At 37.0% G+C, this 20,794-nt stretch overlaps 1 protein-coding gene and 1 long non-coding RNA gene across 6 annotated transcripts in view; one reads left to right on the forward strand and one right to left on the reverse strand.

Moving 5' to 3' along the window:
• Positions 1-19,656, reverse strand: part of LOC109367301 (uncharacterized) — a 59,353-nt gene extending 39,697 nt beyond the window's left edge. Inside the window, exon 1 of the long non-coding RNA XR_014883024.1 lies at positions 19,492-19,656. This is a non-coding gene — a long non-coding RNA (uncharacterized LOC109367301). The remainder of the gene's footprint in view (positions 1-19,491) is intronic.
• PDE5A (phosphodiesterase 5A) overlaps positions 1-20,794 on the forward strand; it is a 63,883-nt gene that overhangs the window by 38,121 nt on the left and 4,968 nt on the right. For 4 of the 5 annotated variants that reach the window (XM_085222840.1, XM_003205710.5, XM_085222842.1 and 1 more), the window contains exons 11-20: positions 1,016-1,075; positions 5,236-5,382; positions 7,110-7,235; positions 9,268-9,362; positions 13,296-13,383; positions 14,532-14,632; positions 14,719-14,796; positions 16,259-16,322; positions 16,905-16,979; positions 17,490-17,573. In XM_085222840.1, the coding sequence (XP_085078966.1) occupies positions 1,016-1,075; positions 5,236-5,382; positions 7,110-7,235; positions 9,268-9,362; positions 13,296-13,383; positions 14,532-14,632; positions 14,719-14,796; positions 16,259-16,322; positions 16,905-16,979; positions 17,490-17,573 (918 nt within the window). The remainder of the gene's footprint in view (positions 1-1,015; positions 1,076-5,235; positions 5,383-7,109; positions 7,236-9,267; positions 9,363-13,295; positions 13,384-14,531; positions 14,633-14,718; positions 14,797-16,258; positions 16,323-16,904; positions 16,980-17,489; positions 17,574-20,794) is intronic. The other variant, XM_085222841.1, reaches the window with a different exon arrangement.

Below are 20,794 nucleotides of genomic sequence, written 5' to 3' on the forward strand. Positions count from 1 at the left end.
TATTGTAGGTTTTCAGCAATTTCCTCAAACTCCATCAAACCATATCAAGTCTTAGCCATTGAATTGGTTACTGTTAAGTTTAATAGCTAAAGACGGCTTTAGTTAGAGAAGCTGAATTACTCAGAGGTGATAACTTGAAGCTGAATGTGAAAAATTTGTAGACTTTGGATCTCCTAGCACTCTTTATGTAAATAGAGTATTTGGAGGATTCTGAAATGTGGATTATGTACCCTGTAGCCTCTAAAAAAAGAAGAAAAAAAAATCACCTCTCTCAAATAAACCTGTATAAAATCATGTTAAGTAAAAAGGTAGTAAAATTATTGTCAAAATGATTTAAGTACTTTAAAAAGAAGCTGTTTGGTTACGTGGCAAATTAGCAATTCTTTCTCCTACCGTAACACTTCACAGTATATGGAGTTCCATACCTCCAAGTTCCATAATGGAAAAAGATTATAAGTTAATACCTAAATTGACTTCTTTATAAAATAATTTATCCTTTAGTTGCTAAAACAATCTGAAACATTTTAATGTTCTGAGTTCTCACAACTGAAAAATATGAGCTTATTTTGTTAATTTAAAACAAACATGTTTTCTTTCAGGCTTTTCTGCCAAATTTCAGTTAAGGCAAAATTTTCTTTTATGTCTGAATAAACTTCTGAAAGGATTATTATGGCAACAATGTCAGGCACATAATTATAGCTCTTTCATGAATTATTTGTCTTTGAAAGTGGGGCATGAAAACTTTCCAAAGAGAAAATCTGAGTTCTTTGCTCATTTATAGAAACTATTTACGTTTTCTTGGCCTAATTATATCAAGAAGATTCTGTGCTATTGCAGATCTCTCCCTACATGCTTTCAGAACTTAAAAGCAGTGCAGGCCCTGCAGAGACACTACATTTCATCAGCAAGAGCAGTGTAATGCAAGAGCAATGTAACGCAATGAAAATTCTGCTTGCTGAAACCTGTTTAATCACATTGCTCTTTTGTTTGTACTAAAGGCTCCTTTTCTCTTTAGGTTCTCTCATACCATGCTTCTGCTGCTGAGGAGGAAACAAGGGAGCTGCAGGTAACAGCGGTAATTGAATTTTTTTCCTATTACTTTTGAAATATTCCATTGATATAACAGTGAAGGGCGGTCCTTTACACAGACATGATCCCTACACATGCAGAAGCACACACTTTTCAGAAATTAAAATTACAGTGAACCTAACATTACAATGTACAGAGGGCTGCAATTACAGAAACAAACAAACAAACAAAAAACAGAAAAATAAATAGTTACTGACATCCTGACTGCCATTCTTATGAGTTTAACTGACAGCAGCAGTTGATGCAATAATACTATCAACTCATAATGATTAAGTAATGCAGAAGCAGAAAAAAAGCCAAAATCTTGTGAACCCTTCTTCTAGCAGTTAAGTCTGAATTTTGTATATTTTATATCTTTGGTATATTTCAAGCTTCCCAAGTATGGATGCAGGTTTATGGCCCATAACAGAAATTCAGCATTTAATTATTATTATGTTTACTTTTCTGTGCAGTGTCCCGTCATGCTCATGTTTAATCCTGTGTTTACAAACCATTGCCTTAGGAGTCACTACAGACATGATTTCAAGTATAGTTTAAAGCACATCTTGTGCTTAGTCTCTGCTGTTCTTTCTATTAGAACACAATGTTCTGGACAAATTGCATCCCCTCTACTGCGAGGATGACAATGAAAGTGGTGGAGGGATGAAGAGGAAGGTAAAAAAAGGGGACTACAGGGGGACCACATAGTATGGGACTGGACTGGACAAAGCAGGGTGCCACAGAACAAGGCACAAGACTAAGGATCATGTACCACATTGGATAATTTTGGAATGGTTTGTGTCACGCACAATTGCCCATATGACTCCTACCACAGTTTTTGCCCTTTTCAACCACCACTTCTTAAGGCAGTACCAGAGCACACAGCACATGCTGTCTTCAACAGCCTGCGTAGATGAGCGCAATAGATTTGGATTTCTCTATCTTACTGTCTAGCAGCACTATTTGAGCAAGTTTTACACCCTTAAATAAACCAAATATCCTCACTTTACATCCCAAGGCATGAAACACATACCTCAATTTTCATGCTATGAAACTATCAACTTTAATAGAGTAATAAAATTATTTCAGATAATTAGCTGAAAAAAGAAAATATGCACTAAAAATAATGATATCTTAAAACTTCAGGCCAGCACATGGATCCCAATGCAAACCAATCACCAAACACTAGAGTAAATGTGTCAATTTGTGCTGTTTGGCCTCAATACCAGAGAATGGACCTTGTCTTTTTTTCTTCTTTGGAGCATGCTTGGTCAAGGAGAGGATTTTGTTCAGTAAATCTTTTTCCTTTTCCCATCAGTAGCCAACATAGATCTTTGTAGTCTTGCTATTTCACAGAACAGACCTTTATTTCCAGTGAACCTCTACTTTGAGAAAAAAAGAAAACTGCCTGAGACGTAGAATATGTTAAGAGGGAAAAGACACATTCTGTAATCTTTCTAAATTGGAAAAACAGTCAAGAGAAACACTTCCTAAAATTGTGTTCAACATATTACATACATTCTATTTCCTATAATGGACTTTCCATCCAACCTTGAATTTGTGTTGGATTTGTTGCTCCAGCTGGATGCACATGTAGATCTATTGGGCTCAATAGAATTCATCCCAGGGTACTTAGAGTTGGCTGCTGTCATCACAAGACCTCTCTCAATTATTTTTCAATAGTCCTGGGAATCCAGAGAGGTCATGGCCAATTAAAAACTGGCAAACATTGTCTCAGTTTTCAAGAAGAGCAACAAAGATGACCCTGGTTATTGCAGATCTGTCAGTATCACTTCAGTTCCTGGCAAAATTATGGAGATTATTCTGGAAGTCATTGAAAAACACCTGAAAGACAACGCAGTCACTAGTCATAGCAGGTTCACAAGGGGAAAGTTCTGTTTAACAAACTTTATCTCCTCTTATAACAAGGTTACTCACCTAGTTGAACAAGAAAAGCCAGCTGATGTAACTTTGGTTTTCAGCAAAACATTCCATACTGTTTATCACAGTATGTTCTGGACAAAATGTCCAGCATACAGGTAGAAAAAAAAATGTAACGTGATGAGTGAATAATTAGCTGATGAGTTGGACTTCAAACAGTTGTAGTAAATGGAGTTACATTAGGCTGGCAGCTGGCGTCACTAGTGGGCTTCCACAGGGAGCCATTTTAAGGCTAGTTCTCTTCAGTGTTTTCATCGGTGACTCAGACACAGGACTTGAAGATATATTAAGTAAATTTCTGGACTAAATTAGGAGAAGCTATTGACTCCTTTGAGGGCAGGGAGCCTTCCAGAGAGATCTTGACAAATTGGAGGGCTTGAAATTTTAACCACATGAAATTTCAAAAGAGCAAGTGTCAGATTCTGTACCTGGGATGAGTCAACCCAGTACAGGCTGGGTTGTGGCTGAAGAGCAGACTCGCAGAAACAGATATGGGGATTCTAGTTGATGGCAAGCTGAAAGGGAATCAGCAGTGTACTCTGGCAGCCAAAAGGGCCAGCTGTACCCTGGGATGCATCATGCTCAACATTTCTAGGCTGTTGAGGGAAGGGATTGTCCTGTTCTGCCCTATGCTGGTGTAGCCTCATCTTGAGCACTGGGTGCAGTTTTGAGAGCAACAATATAAGGACATGAAGCTGTAAGAGAGCATCCATAGGAGGGCAATGAAGATGGGAAAGAGTTTAGAGGACAAGACATATAAGAAGCAGCTGAGGTCCCTTGGTTTGTTCAGCCCAGAGCAAAGGAGGCTGAGGTCAGGCCTCCTGGTGGCTGCAGTTCCTCACAAGGAGCAGAGGGACAGGTGCTGATCTCTGCTGTCTTGTGACAGTAACAGGACCCAAAGAAACAGCATGGAGCTTCATCAGGGAAGGGTCACGTTGAAAAAGATTCTTCACCAGAAGATGACTGGACACTGGAACAGGCTCTCCAAGGCAGTGGTCATGGCCCCAACCCTCCTGGAGTTCAAGCAACATTTGGATAATGCTCTGAGAAATATGGTTGTATTTTTGGGTAGTCCTGCATGGTCCTGGGAATTGGACTCAATGATCCTTGAGAATCCTTTCCAATTCAGGATATCCTATGATTTTAAGACTGTTTTAATTCTTCCCGCTTACCAGGGAGAAACTCTCCTAATTATATGCTTATGCATGATGATATATATAGTTATCTGCAGAAGATAAAAGTGATTCAAACAAAAAACATTCCTGAAATCTTCCCAAAGCCACAAATGATATCAGTAACAAACCCTGTACTATCCACCTTTTCTTCTCAAGAACCTAGAAAAGGAGTAGAATCAGCCATTTTCTATTGTCTGAACAGCAAAAGGAATTTAGAGTACAATCGCCCACGTGGAAAAGTCCTTCCCAAAAGCTACCTTTTCTTCCATAACAAGTTATGGAGAACAGGATATTAATTTTGAATTTGTTCTGCAATTGCCCAGAAAAATGGGAGCCTCATACTGGGAAAGTGATTTTTAATGTATAGTATAGCTTAAGACTTATCACTTATTTTGTTAACAACTTTAACATCCATACTTTGATGGACATTCAATACTTACACTCTAAATTTTATAACTGGAAAAAATACAGCTGTAATATAGAGATATGATGAAAGATATAATAAAAGTTACAGATTTTAAAATGTACTGAGTTTTTGCATCTACTTTATAATTTCAAATTTCAAATCAAAGTTGTATGATTGTACTCAAGATACATTAAAAGCATTGTTCAAAGATTTTAAAGATGATCTGATGAGAGGTAAACTCTCTAAACTAATTTTTCAGACTTTCAGACCTGAGAAAGTTCTGCTTGTGGACATGTTCTAACTTCCACAGTAGTTGAATGTGGATTCCACCACTGTCTCATTTTCACAATCTCTCAATTTCCATACATGCTCTTTGTTATAGTTTCTCTTGAGTAACTTAGGTAAAACTTTCTGATCGTGCAATACTTTCCTTATTCTTTTGATCTGTGGAAAAATGTTCATTAAATCAAAGAAATGAATGAGGCAGTATTAATGTGAAAGAGCTAAGATAAAATGGGAAGTAATAATCAGATTTAAAAATAATGTGAAGGTAAAATGTAGGATCTTACTACTTGTCTGCTGAAAAAGCATTTATGTTATGCTTTCTCTTTTCTAGTTCAATTTTGTCCTCTTATTCTTCTCTAGGCTGCTGTAGTACCATCTGCACAATCTCTCAACCTGACTGACTTCAACTTCAGTGATTTTGAACTATCAGATTTTGAAACAACACTGTGTACAATTCGAATGTTCACAGACCTCAACTTGGTGCAGAATTTCCAAATGAAACATGAGGTATGAATGCTGTCAGATGCTGCTTCACATAAAGAGACAAATTAATTACTGGAAAATCAGAAGAATAGTGAATGGAACCTGCAGTAAATGCATTTAAAAATCTGTATTTAAAAGTAGATAGCAAATTATGAAGGTATTTAAAGTATTGGGGTTTCTTTCTATTTTGGTTCAACTGAATAATTAACAACTTGGTTGATGGACTAGAAAATGCACTTAGAAAACTGGAGAACTGGAAGTGTGGTTAAAATTCTAGTGAGTTTTAAAAAGTATAGCAGTATTTCAAAAACAGCAAGACTAAATGCGTAAGTACTCAGATGCATAAATTAGAGATAGTAAACAAGAGAACAAGTAGTACTAACACACACACACAAAAACATATCCAGGCTAATATTATCAGAAACTGTGAGAAGTCAGTTATGTTCCACAATAGCAAAAAAGGCAAATATTGTTCTTTAGTTGCACGGGAGTGGCATTTAAGGCCCATGAAGTAATTATATCATAGCTCATAGATTTGCAAGAACAAAATGGCACCATGACAATAGATACAAGTACACATCTCAATAGAAATAAGAGAGCATTAACAGCTTTGAAACTACAGCACTGTCTTTCCATTCTAGAAGTAAAGAAAACTAGCAGTAGCAAAATACTCCTTATTTAAGAGTGGAAAAACAGGAAATACTGCTGTTCTTGTGCAGAGTTTATGTGGATGAATGATAATGGATTTTCATTTCTGTCACCTATCAGTAGGAGCACAAAAAATCACCTTGAACAAACAAAGGTTGAAGTCCTCTGCCTGCATTTACCAGATGGCAGTATGCAGTATGCATTTAAACTAAGTGATCTGTTTTAGTGCACATGTGATTACCATATTCAAGCCTTTTGCTCTCTTAAAAGTAAAGTATAACCCACAACTTTTATTACATTTGTGTAAAACATTCAGAACATACTTTCTTCCTTCCTAAAAAAATGCAACCCAGCAATATAGTAATCACTGTCTTTCTATCATTCTTGCTTTCCTTAGTCCAATTCTGCTTGTCTTTTGACAAGCTGATATAAGTGAAAAGATATGTTTGTTATCAAAACATTTCTCAAGAAAACTTTGTAATTAAAAAATGAATTGTCTCCATGAAATATGTTGTTACAAGCAAGCATTTTTTTCCTACCAGTTAGCTCAATATAACTCAGTTTCTGAGTTACCAGCAGCTTCTAACTAACACAGCAGATACTAACATAGGTTGGATGTTAGGAAATACTGCTATTCCAAAGGAGTGGTCAGGTGCTGGAATGGGCTGCCCAAGGAGGTGTTGGAGTCACTGTCTCTGAAGGTATTCAAGGAATATTTAGACGTTGTGTTGACGGACATGGTTTAGTGAGAATTATTGGTGATAGTAGACAGTTGGACTGGATGATCTTGTAGGTCTTTTCCAACCTTGGTGATTCTATGATTCTATGATTTTATTATTTATTTATTGTTCTTTTTTCTATTATCTATTTATTTATTATTATTAGCAAAATAAAAACCACAAATGCTACATTCTCAAGGAGAAGCTAGTGATTGTAAGCATTTTCTTATCTATATTCACGGATACAAGTATGTCATTTTAGAACTGAATTGAGGTAAGAGGAAATATGTTCTATATGACAGTTTTCAATTGAGAAGGATTTATTTTCCTAAAAAGAAACTTTTAATGTATTTACAGTTAACTATATGATGCTGTTTTTTAAAGGTTCTCTGCAGATGGATTTTAAGCGTGAAGAAAAATTATCGGAAAAATGTTGCTTATCACAATTGGAGACATGCCTTTAATACAGCACAGTGCATGTTTGCTGCTTTAAAATCTGGTAAAATTCAGGTACATTTTTCTGTTACTACATTACGAACCTTCTGGCTGAATAAATTTTGTAATGGTACATAGTTCTGATTGTCATGTCAATAAGATGTTCAACATTACAGCATTACAAATGAAATCAAAGTTTTTCTGCTGAAGACTTCTGGCTTGAAGTGCTTGGTTTGTTAAATTGTTGTCATGTTGATATGTATTCAGTTTCAGTTAAATACTTTGGATTGATTGAGTGGATGCTCCCAATAGGAATGTCTCAAAGAAGTCACATACATGATTATATATACATTTTTTGAGTCAGTGCTTATACTTATGCAAATCTGAATGCTGGAAAAGAAAGGGATCAATCCTACTTCAGAACGTTTCCTTCTAATATTCAGCAGGAATTTCTTTAAGTTCATACAGAGTTGTCTGCAGTTGTAGACAGAGAATACAACATTTTTAGAAACAAAAAATTTAAATGATAATTTCAGTGCTTTTAAACAATACTTCAAATTTCCACATAAAAGGAAAACAGTAATTTCAAAAATTCAAAAAGCCTAATTATTATTTATTACAAATACTGAAGAACCAAATGATACCCCAGAAAGAAAAACTTATTTTCAAGATTGTTCCAAAATAAATTTGCAGGGTTTTTTTGTTTTTGTTTGTTTGTTTAAGAAAAGAAAATGTTCCTGTCCATTCTGAATCGTGTTTCTCAGTTTGATTACAGACAACTGTTACTTGCTCATTTATCCTATTTTACTATAAGCACTTCTGAAAGAATAAATTAATCCTGTCTGTAGACTAAACAGCTGTACCAGTAATGACAAGGCATTCCCTGCCTCTGCGAACTTTATCTCACTTAAAAAAAGACAAAGGGCACTGGAAGAGACAAAGGCAAAGGCATTCCCATTCCTTCTACATTAAAAAGAAACATGGTAGTTTTGCTCTGTATACAGTATAGCAATCTCAGATGATCCTGATAGTTTGCTATTTTTGGAATCTTGTCAATTTCCACTGCAATTTCCATATATACATATATTTTTCCTAACTGCATTGGATACCACTCTCATTTTCACATCCTAGATTCTTGATTCAGAAACTACATTGAACCTTAGTCTCTCAATTTCACCTGAGAGGAAAAACAAGCAATAGGACACCTAAGTGAAGTGTAGAATCAGTCATTTCTAAACTGATCTGACTAGAACAAGCTACATTATCTAGAAAACAGATGGAATCCACAGAAGCTTTATCTGCTTGAAGAAAATCTGGATTCAGTCATACACAGAATTCAGCCCCTCAGCATCTGTACAGTGCTGTTTTTCAAATTCCTGTCCTGATTTTTGTGCTTGCTATGCCTATCCCATTAAAAATATGCTGCAAGAATGCTGTAGCTTTGTCCAGCCTCTTTTTGTCACTGGTCAGGTTTAAAGAAATATTTTATCAATTTGTGTTAAATAATATTAAAGATGAGGAATAGCTATGAGAGAGAAACAATAACCTGTCCACTAATCTCTGTCGGAGCTCCAGAATAAGTTCATAATAATGAATCAGATACTGCTTAATTTTGTTTTCCGCGGGTTTTGAACTTCTGTTAATGTATTTGTACAGTGGATTGGTGAAGATCATGTCATTTTTTCATTCTGATTATTCCAAGGACATATGTACTTTTATACGGATTTAGGGAATGCAGCCTAACTCCCTTGAGTATATATAGAAGCTGAACTAAAAGTTATGGGTCCTGATGCTGCCTTTTTGCTATCAGATGATATCATACAAGTCACTGTGTCTTCTGCTGCACCAGTTTCCTCATCAGTAATACAGGCTTAGAGGATGTTATTTCTTTCTGAATACTGCATTGTCTCCTATGGAGAATGATTACTGTCGAACACCACAACTTCAGAGATAACCCCTTATTCTCACTATACAGTTTTATGTCTGTGGCCTCTTTGGGCCAAAGCTGTATCACCTACATAGGTAAAAACAAGATGGCAGATATAAAACACCTTGTGCAAAGAAATCGCAAAGCTAACTCACTTCTTGTATTACTCTTTACATATAGAGCAAACTGACTGACTTGGAAACACTGGCTTTGCTGATAGCAACTCTAAGCCATGATTTGGATCACAGGGGAGTGAACAACTCTTACATCCAAAGGTAAGGAAGTATACTGAGAGATTTTAAATTAAAAAAATGAATACACAAGTACACAGAACCAAATTACATACAACTTAGTTGATGTGACAGTGTGATGTTGTGCAAAGAAAAGGTCTTCACTAGGCATTAAGCACAAGAAAAGCCAGAGACATTTAAGGAGGCCAAAGCAAAGACATGACTCATTGAATCATAAGAATCATAGATTGGCTTGGGTTGGAAGCTCAAAGCCCATGTAGTTCCAATCCCCTGTCATGGGCAGGGTTGTCAAACATCAGATCAGGCAACTCAGGGCCCCATCCAACCTGGCCTTAAACACCTCCAGGGATGGGGCATCCACAGTTTCTCTGAGCAGCGTATGCTTGGGCCTCACCACCCTCTGCATATATAATTTCTTCCTAATATCTAATATCTAACCTGTATCTCCCCTCTTTTAGTTTAAAGCCACTCCTCCTTGTCCTATCACTATCTGCCCATGTAAAAGGTCAGTCTTCCTCCTGCTTATCCTCAGGGGCACAATGAGGTCTCCCTGGAGCCTTCTCTTCTGCAAGCTGAACAAGTCTGGCTCCCTTTCTTTGTAAGAGATATGCTGAAGCCCTCCCATCATTTTCATGGCCTTCTTCTGGACCCACTCCAACAGCTCCATGTCTTTCAACACAGCCCGGGATGCCGTTGGCCTTCCGGGCTGCAAGCACTCACTGCTGGCTCATGTCCAGCTTTTCATCCACTGGAATTTCAAGTCCTTCTCTACTGGGCTGCTCTCACTGAGTTCTTCTCCCAGTCTGTTCACCTATCTGGGACTGTCTTGACCCAAACACAATACCTTGCACATAACCTCACAGAGCCAACTAACTACAATGGCAGATGAAGTGAACTCTTTGTAGACTGTGCAGAGGCAGCGTCTTCCTGCTCCTTTTGCAGATGTCCCATCCCCCATTTCCCACACAGAGATAGCAAAAGATCTCAGTTTCTAAGTGACAACATCCCAAAAACGTGCAGTTTTGCAGATTGCTCACTGCCCATCCAGCTGTTCCCCATCTAGTCTGGCCAGCACAGAGCTGAGATCTTCAGCTATCTTGATGATTCCACATCACTGTGAACTCTGATTGTTTAATACATGACTTAGTCATGGTTTTCCAGAACTCTTAAGTAGATTTGGATAAGGCATACATTTAAAATCAGATTACAAATTCATGACTGTTTAGCATTATTTTGGATTACCTGTACTCTAATTTTGATCAATTCCAAAATTACAGAAAAAGCTTCATAAAGCAAAAAGTCTAAATGTATTTTAACACCTTGAAACAAAATATTTTTACCAAAATGATATTTCGCTCTGAAGTTATCAAAATGAATCATCTGAACTTTTCTGAAAATTTCTCTGTATTTTCATTTTTTAACTAACAATATATATTTTTAAATATAGTTTCAGATCTGCACAAAATGTGTTTTTCAGTGAATTTAATATTCAATTCAAACAGTAAACGATTCTTTGATTAAATGAATAGCTTGACTTAAAACATGGTATAATGTTATTACTGTGATATGGCAACGTATCCTATCTGACCAGAGAAGGGGAAAACACACTAAGGAACATTTACTTGTATTTTTTTCTGGTAGAGCTGGAGAGTGCTTTTGAAGCTTTGAAAGAAGTGTCAGCTGTTCTTGCTGTGCTGAAATGATACTAGGTTAGGAAAAGTTTGTTCCAGGCAGAGAATACTGAAAGGCAGAAGATAAGTAAGCTGAAACAGAATACTTTCCTTTTAGGATGCATGTCCAGAATAAATCTAAGACTGATGTGTAAAGCAAAAGGGGAAAAAAAAGCCACAAAATTGAATGTGTAACCTTTCTTTAGTTCCCTAATAGGGGAATCCAACAGTAACTTGTAGCCTTGCAGAGATTAGAACTGGTCAGCTATTTTTTGCTTTATTTATTTAAAAATAAATTTCCTGGAAGACATCTGGAGAAGCGTCATCTCGTCTCAGCAATGTCCTGGGAAAGTGTCATAGACAGCAAAATTTAACATTCATACATGCTGTAAAGCAGAAATGATCACAGCTTAATAATTCTTTTTCAATAAAGACAGTCACGTGAATTTTGTTTTTAAGTGCCTCATGTACATTAAATGAAAAGTTATTTTTCTAGAAATTGATCTCTTGGAAGTGGAGAAAGTGGACTCTTGGCATATGATTCTTTTTTTTTTTTGGTGTTTCAAAAATTAAAGTGGTCATGGTAGCAGAAATTACAGGAAATGAACTGTTTAAAAATATGTCATAGTTATGCAAGGGTTTTGTTCTTCTTCTTTTCTTTTTTTTTTTTCAAACCCGCATGTAAAATAGACAAGCACAGAGTATGAAAACTGCATAACCAAACCTCTGTGCTCTGAAAGCAATGGTGTCCTTTGTTCTGGTGTGGTGGCTTAACAGAAACACTATGTACTACAGAATTAAGAACGTGAATTTATTTCTAGCACTTGTATCTTCCCAGACAGTCATGGTCTGTAAGTACTGAGCAAGCTCTAGTTTGATGCAGTACTTGGGAAGATAACCTAAGAATTTTCTCACATACTTCTCCCTTCGATCAGGATGAACTTTAAGGACATTGTATGCATCTCATTTAACTCAATGGGAATTTCACTCAGCATGCATTGGCACAGTCCTACAACTTGTTTTCTAACAGAAGCATGCAAGCATATTTGCTGTATGTTCCCCTTGCAGTGGTCTCAGAGGAGGTGCTGGGCAGCCAGCCCATAAACCTCAAGGGCTTGTATCCTCTAATCTCCCTTTCTGTATTTTTGTTTGTCTTTCCATCTTTCTCTCGACATTTCTGTGCTTCTTAAATCCCCGGAGGCTCCTCTTATGGCTTTTATTTGAATCTCTGTGTGTATTCACTTTACATAAGGACCCGATGTTGTAACCACTTATTCATGTGCATGATCCTTAGCCATACGGAAAGTCAGAATTTCTCAAATAAGCAAACATTTGTAGGTCAACTTATAACTATAGTAATAGATTCAGGATCAGCAGCAGAATTCAGAGTATCCTGATTTAGTTAAAGAGATGAGATAAACGACGTGGGAACATTGTTTTATGTTTGAAAATAATGGGTTTGAACATAAAGATACAGTAGCAAAAGCTTAGAATATTATTATGCAATGACGATGAGAGGGAAACTAGAAATCCTCAGGGGAGGAATTTTATCTATTTTGTCTAAAGCTACTCAAACAATTTTTTTTTTCTAGAGTAAGCTTTAAATTTTATATCTACACATTTGCTTTTATGCCCATTTCCCACTGCCTGTAATACAACCAACATCTTGTTTCCTTTTTGGATTTCATCCTGGATGAAGGGAAGGTAACGATACTGCCATAGTTTGGTCATGTGTGTGCTTACCAGCACAATAGGAAATCAACATTTGGAGACCTGCACCAGAGTTCACTGAGGTTAACAGGAACTTTCCCAGTGATATCACTGTGCTTTAGACTAGGTCTCATTATTACTTGCAAGCTCGATGTAGTTGATTAAATATATGAGGCAGGTATGCAAAATGTAACACAAAACAAAACTGTCACTTAAATTCTGTTTGTGAAAAAAAAACCTTTCTTGCTGCTTTCCCTTTTCATGGAATAACTCACTCTTTACCAGACCTCGTATTACATTCTCACTCTTTCTGTGAAGCTGGTAATAGAAGGCAGAAAACTAGAGCGGTTAGTGCTCTGACAGAGTAACAGGCTTGCCTTTTTACCTGCAGTCCCCCTGCAGACTTTCAAATGTATTCATTGAGTTGCACAGAACTGGGAAAGGAACTGGTTAAGAACAAGCATTGGTGGGTGGGGCAAACTGTTAAGAAGAAAAGGACATTATAAAGGAAATTATTTTTGGATGAGAATTACATTTAATTTGATTTCTCCATCTGATGGGTCTTTTTGGTCCCCAGAAGTGAACATCCGCTGGCTCAACTGTACTGCCACTCCATCATGGAGCATCACCATTTTGATCAATGCCTGATGATCCTGAATAGTCCAGTAAGTGCCTCATTGTGTATGCCGAAAGGGAACTATTCTCTCTATTTTGCTTTTTATTTTTAGCTTTTGGATAGATTCCCACTGTTATACATTCCTAAAGTGATCTGTATTCCTTTTTGGGTAAGGAAAACAAATTGCAACAGTTTTGCAATCACAGTTCCATTTCTGAGCACCACCAAACCTTTCTAAGTGTTGCCTGATAAGGGAAGCCTTGCTAACATCCTTCTGAGTACCTGCTTTCTTCGACCAAAGAAACCAAAAAAAGATTTGTTGCCATTGTCATGATCTCTTATGAGCCACCAAGCAAACCCAAGTCCTTGCTTTCATTTCAAAAAAGATTCCAGCATATACACACACAAAGCAGTCCTGATGAGACCAAACCAATACTGCTAACATTTATGTTCCAAAGTGAAGCCAAACCTAAGCTAAATAAGTATGCAAATTAAACTACATTCTTATATTATTAACCAATTCTAAGACCAATTATTCATCGTGCACAAACATTTCGAAGCAGTATACCTCCAGTGTTCATTTCGTATCACAGGTGTGGTACTTCTGACATACTTTGTACTGCAATGATTCTCTTCAGCTCAGACAGAAAAACATGGAAAAGTATGGAGGCAAGTTACCATCTCACCAGCTTCACAGTGCTTTGGTTTAAAAGTGGGATGCTGATCTCTTCTTTCTATGTAATAGCTTGTTATTTAGTTATGTAGCTTCATGAATGGAAAATATTTCAGTCAGTGTGAGGTGTACAGACAAGTACTGGTATCTGTTATTGTTCTTAAGTGAGAGAAGAAATGAAAAGACAAATGCTCCAATACAGGTCATGGTGAATTAAATTTTTATCTATGAAAGGGACTTAAGATTTTGCTGTTGCTCTGCCTGTAGTTTGATTTTGTAAAAGTCTATTATGATGATGTTGCTGCACAACTTTCTTTCTGCCATTACTCAAGAAGATTGGAATTTTTATTTTTAAACTAGGGAATCCACAAAAACAATCAGGGCAAAAGAATACAGCACATACCAGTAAGCAATTCAGAATGATTCAGTATCTAAGAGAGATTTTAGCAAATTGGTGTTTTGCCTAATTAACTAACACTGTTTTTTGTTGTTGCTGTTGTTTTGTTTGTTTGTTTTTTGTAAAGGGAAATCAGATTCTCAGCAGCCTTTCCATTGACGAATATAAGGCAACACTGAAAATGATAAAACAAGCCATCCTTGCAACAGACCTAGCACTATACATAAAGTAAGTCAGAGACAAGTTGGACTGGTAGTCATAGCTTGATGTTCGGATTATCAGCACATTGTAAAATCTTTTCACTTGTTTTAAAGGAGGAGAGGAGAATTTTTTGAACTTCTAAGGAAAAAGCAGTTTAATTGGGAAGATCCTATGCAGAAGGAGCTATTTTTGTAAGTAAATGCAGAATGATTAAAAAGTTGCTTAATATTAGATGTCCAATTTTCCATGCCACGTTGTCAGGAATTGCATTAAAACCAACCAATCTGCATACTCGGGGCCTGTACAAACTGGTACAGGTGACACAAGTCACTCCTAGGGATTGAATTACTGAATTTGCAGTCTGTACAATAAACTGTGCTAAATAATACGTGGAGCTACAAAAGCATTTCTATTCCACAGAACTCCTAAGTACAATGCTATTTTGCTGTTATATTTAAATATTTAATTGCTGAAAGCAATAACTAAAGATTCAGAACAGATGTTTTGTTTTTAAGCAGATTCCTTACTGGCAGTGGAGAAAAAAAAAAAAAGAATATTTAAGAACTGAAAAAACTTTATAAAAAGCTACAGAAAAACATTCATCTAGACTGTCTCAGAAAGGACAGTTGCCCTACTTTAAATTCAGTGCTTTTAAAAACCTGTCTCATTTAGTCATGTTGCATTTAATCACCTTTTCCAATTTCAGTTACTGACCCTTGTATTGTCAATGAAAATGGCAGTCCCTGTTAATGACAGAAAGGAATGACAGAATCATAGAACTGTAGAATATTCTAAGCTGGAAGGGACCCACGAGGATCCAGGTCAAACTCCTGGGTCCATGCAGGACCACCCAAAAATCATAACCTATGTCTGAGAGTGCTGTACAAACACTTCTTGAACTTTGAGAGACTGGGGCCATGCCTACTGCCCTGGGGAGCCCGTTCCATGCTCACCGCCCTGGTGAACAACCTTTTACACCTGGCCCTCCCCTGACAGACCTCCATGCTGCTCCCTCTGGTCTTGTCACTGTCAACAAAGAGGAGAGATCAGTGCCTACCTCTCTGCTGCTCTCATAAGAAGTTGCAGGCTGCCATGAGGCTACCCTCAGTCTCCTCTGAACAAAAACTGTGACCTCAGCTGCTCTTCACACACCTTCCCCTCCAGACCCTTCCCTATCTTCATAGCCCTCCTTTGTATGCTAATAGTTTCAGGTCCTTCTTACATTGTGGCACTCAAATCTGCACACAGTGCTTGAGGTGAGGCTGCACAGAGTAGAGTGGGACAATCCCTTCCCTCACCCAGATGGCAGTGCTGTGCCTGATGTACCCCACAGTACTGTTGGCCATCTTGGCTGCCAGAAATAAATGTGCTATCTGTCCAGTAGCAAATAGAATGAAGCGATTCATTTTATGTGAATCCAACAAACGAGCTGGTCCAGATTTGCTCATTTCTGTGTGCTCTTTTCATACAGGTAAATGTCTACATAATCAAGTCTTAGATGTCTCTTTAACTTTGGTTTAATTGCACTTGTTTTTCTGCCTTTGATTTTCCTTGAAATTGGATATTCTATTTACTAATCACTTGGCTTGGTGGCAACAAAAATTTCACAATACAGTAATTCATAGATTTCTTTTTTTTTTTTTTTTTCTATAGAGCAATGCTGATGACTGCTTGTGATTTATCAGCTATAACCAAACCATGGCCAGTTCAGCAACGGGTATATCCTTAATTTTAAGATTTCTTAAATACAAACTCTGCATAACTGCTTCTGCTTTCCCTATCCAACCTGTATTGCAAAGGCAAGGGTAGAATGTAGACACTTAGCAAGCAGTCCTTCAAAATGCTAAATGTGGATTGAAGATTTTCTCAGGTCTTTGCAGCAAGATCTATGCATTTAGCCATGTCAGATTGTTATTAATTATCTGAAAGTAAATCAGGAATCTCCATTTTTTTCCAGCATTTCTGTGTTACTACAAGGTGGTCAGTTGATACAGCACACTATCTAATATCAGCTGACCTTCCTCTATGTTTTGATCATTCTAGCTATTATCAATGGTAAGGCACTTCTGTGCCACTGTACTTTGCTTTGTCAGACTGCATATCAGCACATGCAGGTGTATCTTTTGTGAACAGATGTATATGTCAGTAAATCTAAAAGCTAGAGGTTAAATGGGAGATTCTTGTGGATGTTGATCCCAATCTGATATATCCTAAGAAGGCACAGGAAATTCAGGAAATGGTTTTGATTGTAGGTAGCAAGCAAACTTTTATAGCTCTCAATGTGTGAAATCTCTTACAGATTGCTGAGCTTGTAGCTACTGAGTTCTTTGATCAAGGAGATAAAGAGCGGAAGGAACTCAACATAGAACCAACAGTAAGTAGAAGAATCATGCAGAATCATCTCTTTTAAAATGGCTTCCATAAACGGCTTTATGGAATCTAAAACATTCCTTTCAAAAGCCAGCTTTTCTTTCAGTGATCAGATTCTAGAACCAACTCCTTCCCTGTCTTCCTAGCAGTCAGTTTTTTGGGGGGTTTCCAGACACCAACACTGTCACTGTCTTTGAGCCGGAAGAAAAGACAGCATTATATCTTCTAAATCAGTATTATTAAATTGTCTGGGAAATATATTCCTAAAGTAGTGCATAATTGCAGCCTATGCTAAATAAGTAAGCTTGTCTATTCCGCTAGTTCAATGAAGCCCAAAGACAACCTTTAAAGGCTAGCCATGTAGACAAATTACCTGCATTATAACACACGTACCAATACCCTGCTGTGTTGAGATTGCTGCGCCTTTTGAGGTGCTGCCTTTTAATTCTGGCCCCTTTGTTTTTGTTTCAACTTTAAATGCATTTAAACATTGAGCTTATTTATTCATTTGCAGGATCTAATGAACAGAGAGAAGAAGAACAAAATTCCAAGCATGCAGGTTGGATTCATTGATGCTGTTTGCTTGCAGCTGTATGAGGTATGGTGCCTGACAAAGAACTGGAAATATCTAAAACCAGAACTGTTCAGTGTAGTTTTCAATAGTTGCACATTTAAAATTAGAGTTGGTTTTAGTATCCTATTTTAAAAGATTTTTTTTTCATATATTCTATATGGTTTGTCATTCAGTTGTAGAAAGGATTATTTTAGCATTAATTGTATGTTTGGCTGATCAATGTATTTTGTTATACCATTTTTAAAAATCAATGGTAATTGCTGTGTTCTGTGCACTGGGTATTAGGTCCCTGGGTTATGTTTTAGATTCTGCCAGTGAGATGCTGTGATCATTAGGGAAAGTCACAAGCACATAATGCTTTGCTATCTATGTAAAGAATGGCATCCACATATTGCGTGATGAAGAGTGATGTTTAAGAAAGTTCCATAGCATTCAGAATTCTTAATGCAAAAGGTGATAAGCTACATATTGGAAATTAACCTGGGTTTAAAACTTCCCCTCCTTTTTTTTTCTTTCTCATGATACTTAAAAGCAGTGCATGAGAGCATTCATGTAAACTTTTTTCTTTCTGGTCACAAATGCATACAGAAATGCTTGGTCAGATAAAGTATGAAACAAAATATAATAATTCCTGACTTTTTTAAACCGGTAAAGCACTAGGGTGAAAGCCTGTTCACTGAGACTGTACAAGTATTTTATAGGAACTAAGGTGAGAAAAAGGTGAAGTACAGACAGCCTCACTCTTAGCATAGTATTCCAGTGAGAGGAACAAATCGATTATTCTATTCCATCACACATCCTTCTAAAAAGAATCCACATCCACCAGTTGGAAGAAAACAAAGGTAGTGGAAGAAGGGAACTACTAGCTGCCCCTGAAACATGCGTGTCTCTATACTGTAAAAACTTTGTCAGGAAAATAAGGCAGCCTTTGCTGAGAAGCTTCACAAAACTGTTTCCTTTGGTAGGTAGACCACTGAAAGAAGTCTGAGTAGCTGTGGAAAAGGTATAGAGTATACAAACAGAAAAATATTGGAACAGAAAATCTGAACAGGTTTGAATGTCCACAGCTTCAGAGATTTAACTACTGTACTTTATTTGCTGGGGACAGCTTTACCATTTATGAAAAGACCAAAAAATTTTCAAAAACTTACATTTCTGTAACAGTAGTCCAAATTGAACCTAGCATTTTACAGTTCCCATAAGGAAATGAGGTGTGTGAATAATTTCTAGCTATTTAGCTCCTGTTCCGTAACTGCAGCTTAGTTACGCTGCAGTGAAGACAAACCAGTTCCTGGCTAGCAGCCAAGTGCACCTACATTTTTTTTTTAATCTTCTCCCTTCTCTTTATCTAGCAAAGAAAGAAGATGCTGTCCCTGTAGGAGGGGGTATAAGCAGCATCTTTTTGTTCAGAATATGTTGCCTCTTACATCCCTCAGCGTATCACTCCTATTTTTCACTGTGTCTCAATCTGACTTGAACTGGAATGGCACATAGCAAGCTAGCAGTGTCTGGGACTTTATATAGACTCAGAGTATGCCAGCACGTCCTAACCTGAAAGAAAAGTGAGCGAGACTGATATACATGGGCAGAGAGGATTGAAAAGAATGGGGAGCCTATGAGAAAGTGACAAAACTAGTGACTACTAATAATTACAAGGAAGGGGCTATGGTGTGCCCTGATGCAATGTACCTAAGTCTAGTGCAGGTAGGGGATACCAGGCCCTTACACAGAGTCCTTTTCTTCAGTGGTAAAATATATAAACTGTTACTTTGAAGAACAAGCACACATTTCATTCTTAAGTGTTCTAATGCTAAACGGCAAATAATAAGCAGCGTTGTAACTACAGCCTTTTCACTATTCCTTATCATTGATCCAGCCATAGAAACTTAACAGACAATGCAGAGATGAGTGTCCAATGAAGCACTGCATGTATGTGACTTACCATGTTATTCAGAATAGTTCTATTCCCAGTGAACTGATGCTGTGTGGCTTGTTTTAGAGAGATAGCCAGTAGAGTTAAACCGAGTGATCTGAATATCTTCCCTTTAAGTTCAGAAATCTGAAGAAAAAAAAACAAAATTGTATTTTACTTCCAAGTTTTAATTGAAAGAAGTGTTACATTTAGCAGTTTTAATACTATTTAGATGTGCTCAGATAAATAAAACATGAATACTCAATATTTGACAGCCCCACTCTTCTTAAAGAACTGTAAATCAAGAATAATTCAGTTAGGTCTACTAGAACTAATGATGCTGCCTAGAAAGCAAAAAAGAACTATGAAGATTTATACAAGCTGATAATTCAGTAGAGTACCCATGTAAAATTGTTCCTAAGTTATAGAAGAGTTAGATATCACTACTTCATGTTATTTGAATAAGGCAAAAGTTCCAGGTGAAATTCTGACTTTTGAAATATATAGAATAACCAGCAGTGAGGCCAGGACTTTTCTCTGTGTACTTTGCGGTTGATCATGGCAGTTCCAGAATCAGTAGGCTCACTCTTGCCCATGGATCTTGCCGTCCAGCACTGTCTGAACTATCAAACTCCCACTTCACACTTCTAAATAGTGTGACTTCATTCCAAATGTCAACAAAACCCTTAATGCAAGTTCTGTCTATGAGGATACGTATACATCACTTCCATCAGGAAAAAAAAAATACTAAGATGATTATTGATCTATTTAATTTCCAATTCAGTTTTTCTTCAGTCTGCTATAGTACCACTGTCACATCATGAAAAATATTTGATAGACTTCAGTTACACCTGTTTTGAAGAGGCATCAAGTCTCAAATGTAATTTAATTATTAGGCGCTAATTGTCTTGAATTCAAATATTTCTGGAAGAACTCTGAATCACTTCTGACATTGTCACATTGGTCACATTGACTATAACTGCTGATTACCCTTCCAAGGTCATCTTTTTGATCAGCGCTGCCATATATAGAAAGAACTGGCTTACAAACAGAGTCCATGCATACTACCTCATTAGGAATCCTGAATAGGTCACTTGTGCATGATTCTGTGTTCTGTTCATCATAGTTCTTTCTGCACGTATGTATCGTGTATTACCTGGACACTGCTGTTCATCTAATTGACCGCGTATTCATGTTTGATGTGCAACAGGAAGCTTTCTTAAAATCAAAATATAAGTTCACTTTCAAGTATTGATAGACTTCATATTTCAGTCAAGAATTTCATCTGTTTAATATTCACTTTTTAAGAATGCTTGTTTTGTTGTTATATAAA

The sequence above is a fragment of the Meleagris gallopavo genome, chromosome 4 (genome assembly GCF_905368555.1).
Source record: "Meleagris gallopavo chromosome 4, MGAL_WU_HG_1.1, whole genome shotgun sequence".
Taxonomy (NCBI): Eukaryota; Metazoa; Chordata; class Aves; order Galliformes; family Phasianidae; genus Meleagris; species Meleagris gallopavo.